This window comes from Brachyhypopomus gauderio, chromosome 4 (genome assembly GCF_052324685.1).
Source record: "Brachyhypopomus gauderio isolate BG-103 chromosome 4, BGAUD_0.2, whole genome shotgun sequence".
NCBI classification, from domain to species: Eukaryota; Metazoa; Chordata; class Actinopteri; order Gymnotiformes; family Hypopomidae; genus Brachyhypopomus; species Brachyhypopomus gauderio.
The window spans coordinates 14,779,512-14,792,137 of NC_135214.1; the positions used below are offsets into that span (position 1 = coordinate 14,779,512).

At 40.1% G+C, this 12,626-nt stretch overlaps 1 protein-coding gene across 2 annotated transcripts in view; it reads left to right on the plus strand.

The window, feature by feature from the left end:
* Positions 1-11,988: 11,988 nt before the first annotated feature.
* Positions 11,989-12,626, plus strand: part of trpm2 (transient receptor potential cation channel, subfamily M, member 2) — a 36,655-nt gene continuing 36,017 nt past the window's right edge. For both annotated transcript variants that reach the window (XM_077002499.1, XM_077002500.1), the window contains exons 1-2: positions 11,989-12,035; positions 12,189-12,271. In XM_077002499.1, coding sequence (XP_076858614.1) covers positions 12,226-12,271 — 46 coding nt within the window. In that variant the 5' untranslated portion in view covers positions 11,989-12,035; positions 12,189-12,225. The remainder of the gene's footprint in view (positions 12,036-12,188; positions 12,272-12,626) is intronic.

Genomic DNA, 12,626 nt, shown 5'->3' on the forward strand with positions numbered 1-12,626 from the left:
AAAGATGTCTGTTTCAGTACGGGGGGGCAATACACTCTCTGCCTCCCTCGGCATTTTGCCTCAAACGCAGACATGCGCCAGAAGATGCCAGTATGAGCACTGCACGCATTCCGAAGCTCTCCAGACCTTCAGAGCGCTCTCGACTGTAAGCTCATCACTTACATTTCATCTTTACATGCGCAGACGTGGCGCAACGTTTCTTCCCGTTAAAACAAGCAGGGCCAACAGTTTCCGATAAGAAAGAACATTTCCAGCTCTTTAGGGCTCAGGTTCGGCTACGCAGGACAGAGGCCCATTACTTTGTTTTTTGACGAAGTTGGCTTTCTAATGAAATTATAAATTCATCATCTGAGAAATTCCCACCAGTAAAATGTTTTTCCTGACAATTATTTTAATCGCATATTAGTTGTATATGCTATTGGATAAACGTGTGAATGTATAAATAACCCTGTTACACATATGAAATAGCTATTAAGATTAGAGGTGTCAATTCCAGGTTCAGAGATTAAAAGTCCTCACTCAGGCTTCCTGGATTGTGTTGATTCCACTAATTTTACCTGGATTGCTAATTAGAAAATCTAGCAAGCTTGAGCAAAATCCTGGTGAGGACTTTTAATCTCTGAACCTGGAATTGACACCACTAATTAGGATACATAAATACAGTGCAATCTGGCTTCATTTTAAAGCCAGGATATGTTAAATATTAAGGATATGTTTATTCAACATTTCTCATGAGAAAAGTGAATAAAAGGGACTTCATACCAAGCATGTGATTATTGAAGATGTTATGACCCCTAAACCTGCAAGACAAGATGGCTTCATTGACATGACTGTATACAATATAAAATACAACACTGCCAAATTAATGACATTTAACTTCACATATATATATGAGAGAGAGAGAGGGAGAGAGAGAGGGGGAGAGAGAGGGATTCATTGTTGTGAAGTACACTGGTTTCCAGAGAAACAGGATGTTTCAGACCGAGATCCTTCATCAGCTGTGCAAGCAAAGTTTTTCTGAACTAGGAGTCCTGTGACGTATATGTGTACGTGTGTACGTGTGTGTGTGTGTGTGTGTGTGTGTGTGTGTGTGTGTGTGTGTGTGTGTGTGTGAGTTTGTGTGTGTGTTACTTCAGTAATTGGCCAAAAAAGGCTTAGAGGTATGTAAATGCAGTTCACATACTCATGCATGTTGACACTAGATCTTGGCTGCTGCCGCTGTGTTGCTGAATTTCATGAGCTGATAAGGAGCAGCTTAAATAAGAGTTTCCTTCCGTCTAGTTCATGTGTCCCAACAGCCATTCCAGTCCTCATCAGGTCCTGCTGTCCTGCTTCCCTTCAGCCATTTGTCTCCCAGGCAGGACAAATCACAGGACAGTTCACATGTGCATTTCATTTTAATGCCATTTTTATACCATATTATTTTTATGTGTTGCATTTACAGATTGTAAAGTATCAATTTGCAGTTAATTTATATTACCAGGTAAAACCACTTAGTTACAATCCTCCAGCTAGTAATGAATGCATTTATCCAAAAAATGTTTCTTTCATGTGAATATCATTATGTGATGCATAGGAAATGCCATTTAAAAATTAGTTGCTTTAAAGTTGAGATTTAATTTAAAGGCGCAAAATTCAGCTGAGCTATGAAGTCCAGAGGAATTTTTTAAAAGTAAGAATGTGTGGCCCATGTGTTTATTGGGCTTTTGGTGGTTTTGGTGTCAAAAGTGAGACACTAGCTCTGCCAGAGGATGTTATTTTTGGAGCAGACGTCGCATCTTTATGAGTCCACCTAGATCCCAGCACCTCTGTCTTCACTGAGGACCCAGCACCCCCCGTTTCTAGACAAACATGTGCTTTACTCTACATTAGATCCAGACAGGCCTCTATGTCTCATATCCACCCTGATGGCACTCAGAGTTATTTCTAGGAAATAGGAGAAAGCAACATTGTGGCCTGTGCACGTTTATCTTAACCACGATTCATTCAGGCATTCATAGATTTCAGCTGAACTTTAAGTTGAACGTTTTTTTTATGAGAAAAACTAATGCATTATTGTAGAACTATACATTTAGACATGTAATTCTGTCATCGTCAGTTAAGTTCACCCCTTTCTTTAAACTGCATGTCATACAAGCCCCGCTCATTTTTTTCAGCACAATTATACAATTGGTATAAGGCTTTTTACAACAGACATTGCCACAAAGTAACTGAAGAAATCCATGACCCAACCCCTGTTGAGGTTGCAGAGGGCATCAGCAGTACAGCTCATCCTAGCTGGCATGAGGAGGAGGATGTGATGTGCAAGATGAAGTCATGTACCTTGGGTAGCGCTGCAGAATTAATATTAAATGTCTAGATTTGGCACATAACCTTAAAATTATATATGCACAGTTGGTAGTATATGTACAGTGACTTGCAACTGAATCCTTGAAAATGAAAGATACAGTTTGCATAATTAATCAACTTGTTCAGGTGTGTTAGGGCTGTATTTAGCTGCGGTAACAGTGTTACATCTATTAGGGGGCCCCTATTAGGGGGCCCCACCCACCCATTATTCAGTTTTAACAAGATGCATTCTGGCAGGCTCCAGACATGCTTTGATGTGGGTTTGTCTTCAATATTAGCTTCCTTCATTCAGGGCAGTTGTAGGCCCTTTGTATCGATGGCTGGAGGTGCTTTCAGCCACTGAACAGCCATCTTGCCGCCTCCTCTGTAGCTCCCCTCTCAAATCCCCTCTTTGATATCTTCATGACTTTTGAGAGATGGCCTTTTCTAACCAGGTATGATGCATCTGCTGGTGCTCACTGGGAGATCCTTGCATTCTGATATTATTTTGAAGCCGTTTTTAGAATCTGTCCTCATGTATAACTATATTTTCCATTTCCATATCTTCAGATTAACAACATGGCCAATGGTACTTGTTTTAAAGGGGGTTTTTATTGAGCAGTGAAGTTTTTTAATGATACCCAGTTAGAGGCCAATTGTATGCCAACTGTGTCCTTAGGGCAGGATCCTCCATCTGCGCAAGCTTATTGCTTTCATAGCAGAGGAGCCAAATGCTTGGAGCCAAAAAAAATGTTATTTTTTTCAAATAACATTTTCATAGATTGTCTTCATTAATTATTAAGTGCCAGTCCCTGACATTGCACTAAATCAAGGTGCTGCTTGTAATCCAGAAGAATCTGGTGCCTTTCAAGGGTGTTGACTACTTTTGCAAGGCACTGTGCATCCCACTTTTTCCTGGACTGGGGCTCAGGGTTACAGGTGTTCATTCATATTCCACAGTCTCTGTTGTAGACCATTAAAGATTATTAGAGGTTAAAAAAAAGGTAAATGTTGATCAACACTACAGATGAAAGCATGTACAGTGACGGCCATGGAAAACTAATTTGAAATTTGAACGCAACCCATCAAAATGGCCAATAATGCTAGTGAGCCTTCACATTGTAAAATCTTTGATGTTGCCGTCTGTATTATGTGTTTACTACACATGCCGTTGGTCCGTCACAAAGCCGTGATACACTCACCTGGCCGTGTGATCAACACTAACATGCTGTCAAAGCTAGGAGCTTCAAGAAAAACCTCAGCTGAAAAAACGAGACGTGTCATCTAGTTGCTACTGGTGCTCGGCGTACCAAAGGAGCTGCTGCAGGCGATCTTCTGTTTTCACAGACGCTGAGACAGACAGCACAGAGAATGCAGCACAGTTCTGCAAATCCTTTCATTTTGACATGTGTTTTGATTGGTAGACTTACTGGGGTATTTTCATCGATCTTTGGACATGTTTTGATTGGTTAATGATGATTTAGGTTAATACATCAGTGCTAAAAAGGTATTTGGTCTAAAAAGGTAAAAGTCTTATATCATTAGAGATTTGTATATGTTGGTAACTGTACCATGGCTTATTTGCCACGCTTAGTATTATAGTATCTAAATATGTTTTAATATCCTAGTTCTATATCACATACTTAGAGTTTCAAACATTATATATGCCATTTCTCAAAGGTTTTTACAGACTTGTCTGGGTTAGTGTTGTGCTACATGGTGTCTCACATTTTTACACGTCACCACCTGTCCTTTGTACATGAAGGAGTTAAAGGAGGCTGGTGTCATTCACCTTGATATCTGTCAGCGCTAGCGATGGGCTCTGGTGCTGGTGCCAACCCCCCAACACACACACACACACACATACACAGTGAAGACTCCCTCTCAGAGCTTGGCAGGATCATGACCAAAGAAGCAGCCTCAGCCAGCATCCACAGATAACGCCTCATAGAGTGCAGTGATAACATTCCCATCTCACTCCTCCAGTTTGCTATGGGTAATCCGTTAATGGGTTCTAGGTAGTGAGGGCTGGTTGAAGCCATGCCAGGGTGAGCCAATGAAGGGGTTCTCCTGTCTTACACTAAAATATGTTGGACATCAATGTTGGCCAGTATGTTGCAATGTATAACTTGATTTTTTAGACATACGCAATATTGCCAAAAGTATTCGCTCACCCATACAAATTATCTGAATTGGGTGTTCCAATCACTTCCATGGCCACAGGTGTATAAAATTAAGCACCTAGGCATGTAGACTGTTTTTATAAATATTTGTGAAAGAATGGGTCGCTCTCAGGAGCTCAGTGAATTCCAGTGTCAAACTGTGATAGGATGCCACCTGTGCAACACATCCATTCATGAAATTTCCTCGCTTCTAAATATTCCACATTCAACTGTCAGCTGTATTATAAGAAAATGACAGAATGACAGAAACTCAGCCACAAAGTGATAGGCCACATAAACTGATGGAGTGGGGTCAGCGGATGCTGAAGCACATAGTGCGAAGAGGTCGCCAACTTTCTACAGAGTCAATCACTACAGAGATTTAAACTTCATGTGTCCTTCAGATTAGCTCAAGAACAGTGTGCAGAGAGCTTCATGAAATGGGTTTCCATGGTCGAACAGCTGCATCCAAGCCATACATCACAACATGCAATGCAAAGCGTTGGATGCAGTGGTGTAAAGCACACCGCCACTGGACTCTAGAGCAGTTCTCTGGAGTGACAAATCGTGCTTCTCTATCTGGCAATCTGATGGATGAGTCTGGGTTTGGCGGTTGCTAGGAGAACGGTACTTGTCTGACTGCATTGTGCCAAGTGTAAAGTTTGGTGGAGGGGGGATTATGGTGTGGGGTTGTTTTTCAGGAGCTGAGCTTGGCCCCTTAGTTCCAGTGAAAGGATATCTCAGTGCTTCAGCATTCCAAGACATTTTGGACAATTCCATGCTCCCAACTTTGTGGGAACAGTTTGGAGCTGGCCCCTTCCTCTTCCAACAAGCAAGGTCCATAAAGACATGAATGGTAGAGTCTGGTCTGGATGTACTTGTCTGGCCTCAACCCGATAGAACACCTTTGGGATGAATTAGAGTTGAGACTGAGAGCCAGGCCTTCCCGTCCAAAACCAGTATGTGACCTCACAAATGCGCTTCTGGAAGAATGGTCAAAAATCCCCATAAACACACTCCTAAACCTTGTGGACAGCCTTCCCAAAAGAGATGAAACTGTTCTAGCTGCAAAGGGTGGACCAATGTCATATTGAACCCTATAGATTAGGAATGGGATGTCACTTAAGCTCATATGTGAGTCAAGGAAGGTGAGCGAAAACTCTTGGTAATATAGTGTATAATAGGACACATATTCCAAATTTATGCTGTGCATGTTGACAGTTTACATTAGTTTCTCACATGAATGCTTGGTCTTGTATACTGTTGTCCCTTCCATTCTAGTGCTTTAACATCCTGCTGTGATGGTGAAAACATGATAATGCCTCTTGTAAACAAGTAAACATCAGGGTTCTTCTGATGTTTTTTAAGTTTCTTTTGGAAGGGAGCTGATAATCAATCATGTTTTTCATATACTACCAAGCACTGCAGAAGCAAAGTCTGCACCGAGTCTAGCAGCTTTTCAGTCTTAGACACATTCAGATATAGCCAGTAAAGGTCATCCAGAGTATTTGAGTATTTATTCATCTCTTCAGTCTGTCTTCATAATCTTGAGAATGATGCCATGCTCTTAAATAATCACTTAATAATCACAGTAATCTGAGCGCCATGACACTTTATGGCTAGTTTCTAGCCGTAATCCGAGAGGGTGTAGGGACAGCAGGAAATGCCTTCCAGATACCAGGCTGATGCCTACTGCCAAGATTCCCAGGGGCCAGCCGGGCACAAAAGCCCCTCTGTGTGAGGAGAGCCAGGGTCCAGCCCAGTGTGGCTCTAGCCAGAGGGCTCAGGGCTCAGGGTTCGCCTAAACCCCCAGGTGTGGAGAGGGGATGTGGGCCTGCACAACTCTGGCCCCCTTGCATTCCCAGGGTGCCATTTGATACCAGGCTGGATTAGTACATCCGGTTGCGGTGAGTGCAGCTAGTTTAACTCATTCCTCAGTCCACAAGCTCAAGGTGAAGCTGTGTGATGAACTTCCTGTGCAGGTGTCTTATGAATTTACATCTGGACAAACACAAAAGGTTCAGCTCGTCTTACTGATTTTCTGATTTCTTTTATTTCTGTTAAATCACAAGTCCCTACTTTGTGGCCTGCAAAAATCAAATTTTAGTGTACTCTGGAAAGCTTGTTTGAAGATAAGTGTTAAATAACCTAATTTGCTTAGGGTTGGGTATGGAGCATGGAACCTGAAATAGCATAACTGACTCTAAATCAACAAGGCACCGGCTACCTGAAACCAGGCCTCCAAAGCACTTCTTCCGGTCCTCTGTGCAGAGAGGACGTTTATGACTCATGAACACTGAAGCAAATGCTTAGAGAAAATCAAAAAGAAGCAAATGACTTTCACCTTGGGCTGATCGCCCTTGTGTGTTTTTCTGCAGGCCACAGACATGAACGCTTTCGTTTTATGTAGTAATGGTTCGTGATACATATGATCTGGTACATCTGATACATCTGGTACTCAGAGACGCCACTGCTCACTGCTCCCTTAAACTCAGGGGAATGGCTCATTTGTCCTTAGCTGGCAATATAACATGTTGGTGTTGCAGTGTTGTTTGTGACTTGACACTTAGACTATAAAGAGCCCTTTGCCTAAGAGTCCTTTCTAAAAACAGGTGGAAAAAACAGGAAACACATGGAATACCAATACACTTAGGAAAATACAATCCAAAAATAAGCAGTTTGACAATTCCGTCATGTGTGTTTTCAGGCAAAGGGTGGATCAAAATGGTTCAATTTCAATATCCATATAAATATGAATAAATACAGAATTCACAGAGAACTCACAGCCCATGAACAATGTTCTGTTTGTAAATCTGGCATAGAATATCTGGCCAAGGGCAGTCACATCTTGGGAAGTCCCGGTGTGTTCCCCCTTCAAACAACGTCAACGTTATGAGCGGGACAAAGGTGGTGAGGGAGGGAGAGATGAGAGAGGGAGGAATAGATGAGAGAGGGAGGAATAAGAGAGGTGGCAGTAGTTTTGACTGACAGTACTGGATTCAATACCATTATGTTGAAAGAGGCGACTGTAATCACAGATATTAATGGAATGTCCCCATTTCACATGTGAATCAAGCCAAACGGTGTGAAACAAAATAGGGTTTGTTAATAATTCCCATTCCCACCCCATAATTCTTTGGGCTTTTTTCTCAATGTTCCTTTGTTCATTCAAGGACATACAATAATAGTGTAAAAATACAGCTGTTCTAAACACAAAGCCAACTGAGCATCCTGACATAAAATACAAACATCACAAATACTTATTTCTATGTAATGACAGAAGCCTTAGGAATGTCAATTAAAGCTTTATCCAAAAATGTACAGAAATGTGCCATGGTATTCTCATACAAAGCTGTGCATGGCAGATGGCATTAGGGTTAATGGTTCTGTAGTGGCACAAGGTCAAAGTGAGACAAACTGAAACATGACAAGTCAAAGGTCAAGCTCAAGTTACAAGTGGGTGTTGAGACCTGCCTGGGCCTGGCATTAAGACAGGTGACATTTAAAACACTGAGCCAGACAGCTTCCAGAAGGAGAGGCCAGTGGAGTGTTCTGATCCTGACATCTGGCAGCTCTTTCAAAGGGAACAATTAAATCAGCTTTGAGTGCTCAACCAGACCAAAAGTGGAGCTAATCCCACCAACCACTGGGAAATTATATTCACTAACCTAGACAATGTAGATTTTATGACATTAAATCTTCATGAAAACTTTAGATATGAGAAAATTAATCGCCAACCAAACATCAAGATCTAACTGAACCAGGGTCTCTGTGGCAACCCACATTCCTTAGGTTTATTAGTGGTAAAATGCCATTGCTGAGATATTTCCTTTAATTCCTTTAAATATCAATCCACACTGGGAGTGAATGAGACTCAGGCAAGATTGATAAAAGTTTGACATGAAGAATCCTTTCACTTGAAAGCAACACTTAGGCAACATAAGCTAATGCCTCAGGGTGACATTAACATAGCCAGGTATGTTGTAGCAGCCAAATTTATGCTCTGCCTTTAAGACAAGGTTTTTGCATGTTTGTATGCTGAGTTCTCACTGGCAGTCAGGCAGACAGCATAGTCGCAGCAAGACAGCGCTGATTAATTAGTAGTTTTTATTCTACATTTTATAGCCCTCCCACTGTGCTTCCTACTGTCTAATTGCTGTTTAAATGGAGCTTCAGTAGCTGTGAGACCTGGCTTTGTATGGTCACAACAGAGAATAAAACAGCCATTTGGAGTGCCCACACCAGCCAGTGTGTTGCTGCTCACGTGCTCTGATTCCACTCTTCCTGGCGACTCTGGAGCGCCTCTCGCTCTGTGGGCAAAAGCGCCAAAAAGCATCTGATGTGCTTGGGTGGGAAACACTGCCATCTGGTTGTAAAGTTTATAGCCGTTATTTCTACACATTCACAAGATGGTTTAAAAATGGTAAAAAAATGTCCGGACGACACCGTAATAAGTGAGAAAGGAGTGAGTGGATGATCGCAGTTCAGGAAGCAACTCGGTAGTACAGGGACATCTGCTGATAATGAATAAATAGTTTTCTATAATGCAGTTTTATATCATTCAGTCTTCTATTTGTATGAAACGTTTTGTCAAGGTAAGAGCTACACCAAAGGCCAGTCAGGATGGAATATTTTTCATTAAAATAGAAATTTTTAATACAATTAATCAGCGGTTGATAAAGACACGTGACCCTACCTTATTTCTGTTTGTTTGTGTTGTATTAAAAGATCTGTTGTCCTCTGGGGATAGCGAACTTTGATTTGGTGAGCAAAAAGTAGACGTTTAACTTCAAATTGACTCAAAGTAAATGTTCCGCTATCAAATGTCACTTTGTTCTTAACCTTTTGTCACCCACGTTATTAAACATGAATGCAACTATAGAGCAACTGCATATTTGTATTAGTTTATATTCGGTGCATTTGAGTTACATATTTAGGACCTGCTACTTCAAGTAACATTGCACGATCTGTATTTCATGTAAGTGGATGAATAGAATTTTAAGAGCTGTACCCACCTTTGAAGAGACTGTGAGCCAATTTCTCCAAATGTTTTATGTCTATTTCATAATAGACAGCTTTTTAAGATAATTCTTGATTATGTACCACTCTATACAGATTGTATATTCAAATAAACATCATGTACCTGGATAATGGATGTAGTTCATATTATATATGTGAATTGTATGTACTACATAACATTTTAACTATTTGTTCTGTTTTAAGTGAAAATGAAATAAAATGAAAGAAGTCAAATGTGATTTGAATGTGTCCACTAGAGGATGCCAGAGTGCTCCTCTTCAGCTCTAAGGCACAGACTGATTCTAAAGCTATCTTAAGTCCAGTCTTTCTAGCTGGAAAATGTTGCTAAGTGAACTAAGAGTTCTGCTTCTCAATTTAACTGCAGTGTGGACAATGAACACAAAAGTTCAGAATGACAAGAAAAAAAAATTGATAGATTTGTGATATATTTGCTTTATAATATGTTTTATATACATTTTTGATATGATATTTCAAAGTGGTTATACAGTACAAAGTATAAAACAATAATGAAATTAAATAAAACAACGTAATTTTAGTGTGGATTTATTAACATTGACTCACATCCAATAACATTGTATTTAATAACATTTAGCCATTGAGTTTCTGGCTTATATATATATATATATATATATATATATATATATATATATATATAGAACAAAATCATCAACTTTTATTACATTCAATTAAAAAAATATTTTTCATCTAGGAAGGAATATTATATATATATATATATATATATATATATATATATATATATATATATATATATATATATATATATATATATACACATATATATTTGCAAGTTCATTCATCTCAATTAACAATGCAACAGATTAGCAGTTTGTAGACAGACATTAGTTACACGTTACCATCTATTTAAGTGGTATGGCAACCATTGTGACAACTGATGCAGGTGTGAAAAACAAACAACAAAGCTTTAGAAACCCTGGACGCGAGCTACGTTTGCCACTCAAGCTAAAGTGCTAAATGCCTTAAGCCTCTGATCTTCATCCCAGGTTCAGATGTTTGTTTTGGCTAGTTTCTTGAAACTGAAAATGATCCACTGATCTGGAGTGAGTGTGTGGAGTTGTTCACACAAGAAAAAATTGACACGGGACACAGCAGTTGTACTGTAAGAGGAGGAAAGGTAAGTGGCCCACAAACACTCATGATGGTTATCCTTTCATCCTTCTTGATGGGTAAATAGGTAGATGAACTGGTTTATTGTTGGGAAGAGGCCGGGGGAAAGACGCTTGGACTTGTGTTGTTTGGAACTGTTTCCATAAGGTTTTATATTATTATAGTAATAAAGCTGGCACCCTGTGTGATCACAGAATAAATATATTTATGTTCATTTGTGCTCCTCCACACTTCCTTCTCTTTTGTGTTTGCATTTGTTACAGATTCACACTTGAATAATAAATGAAATACACAAAATACGAATTTCAGTTTGTAATATGACTGCTTTCTGAAATCATGTTATTTTTGCAATGACCAATGTGTGCATTGACCTAGGTCTACTGCTGCTAAATGTTATAACACACTGTGAACCATCAAGGAAATTAGTATTACACTGAAAACCCAGATAAATAAATTATGGAGTTTATCACTGAAAATAACCTTCAGAGAGATGTCGTGATGGAGTCATCTATTGAAAATAACCATTAGGAAGATATGTGATGGAGTTCAATACTGAAAATTACCATGAGATATGTGTGTGATGCTAAAAATGGCTCTCAGGAGAAATTGGAGACTTTTATGTTGAAAACAAGCCCCAGAGAAAAGGGATGTAATGTGTCATGACTTGCCCATGCAGAAAGGGTTGCAACATAGACAAACATGCAATTTCTAAGACCATGGTATAGTAACTAAAGCAGGTTACCTCCATTACCTGCTGCCCACACACACTTTCCCATGATGAAACCTTTGCAGCACTAATGTTTCTTTTAATGGCACAAACCAGCATAAATGAAAACATAAACAAATGCGACTCTTCTGGTGTAGTTTGGACGTTTCAACGTTCCTTGTAGCAGCACAGACCACCACAAACGAAACACAAATGAGCGGCACTATGTGGATGATGTCACTCGTCTGACCGTTGCTTTAGACCTTAACAAATATGATTGCACAAATGTTATTTTCAACGACACAAACCATGCACAGACCATGTGCACAAAAGTATTTCGGCTCGAATTAATAGGGGGTTTAAGTGATGTCACGGCTAATAAAATGCTTTGTTTGATTTCTTAAAAACGCTGCGTCTATAAACGTACCTACAGAGATGCAGCAAAAATTAAATTCGTTTTGTCTACTCCATGATCACGTGCCAAAAACGTCAGTTATACAGGTTATTTTAACAGGTGCTTGAGGTTCAGGTGCAGTGCTAATCTGGATTTCTCACAGTTCTTAGGTTATGGGGGTTATGGGGGTTGAGCGGGGGGGGGGCCTGGGAGTGGCACGGAAGAGTGGCTGTTCAATACTAATAACATTGACTTTTCTGTGAGTAATTTCAGTGGTACACTGTCGCATGATTGAGTGCAGTAAAAGCACTGAAACTGATTAGGGTTGTAACTGCTGAGGATTGTCAACAACTTGCTAATGCGTTGATGCATTGGGTTGATTTAATGCAAAAGGTAACATTATCTATTTCAGACTGTTCTTCACTTACTGTAACGTGGTGAGTACAGAGATGTACACACCACGTAAGAAACAGAGAAGGGAGGACCCAAGTGCCGGTTAGTAACTAAAATACTTAAGGCAGCACACTCCTGAGCAATAAACAAAACTAGAGGGAAAAAACACGACGCGCAAAAACGAAAAGGAAACTAAACCGTGCGAGCACGGTAGAACTACTAACAGAAAACACGGAAATCTCAACGCGTAACGGAAAAGATAATACGGTTAAACTATAAACAGAAAACAACGCGGAAATCTCAACGCGAAAAAATATTATATATATTACAACAATAATAAATGCAACACAAAGAACGCGGAAGAAACTCAACGCGTGAGAAAGCGACACTTATGACACCAGGGAGAGGCTGGCAGCAGGCCAGATAGCGGCGCAGGAGGTACTCGAATAAGTGACAG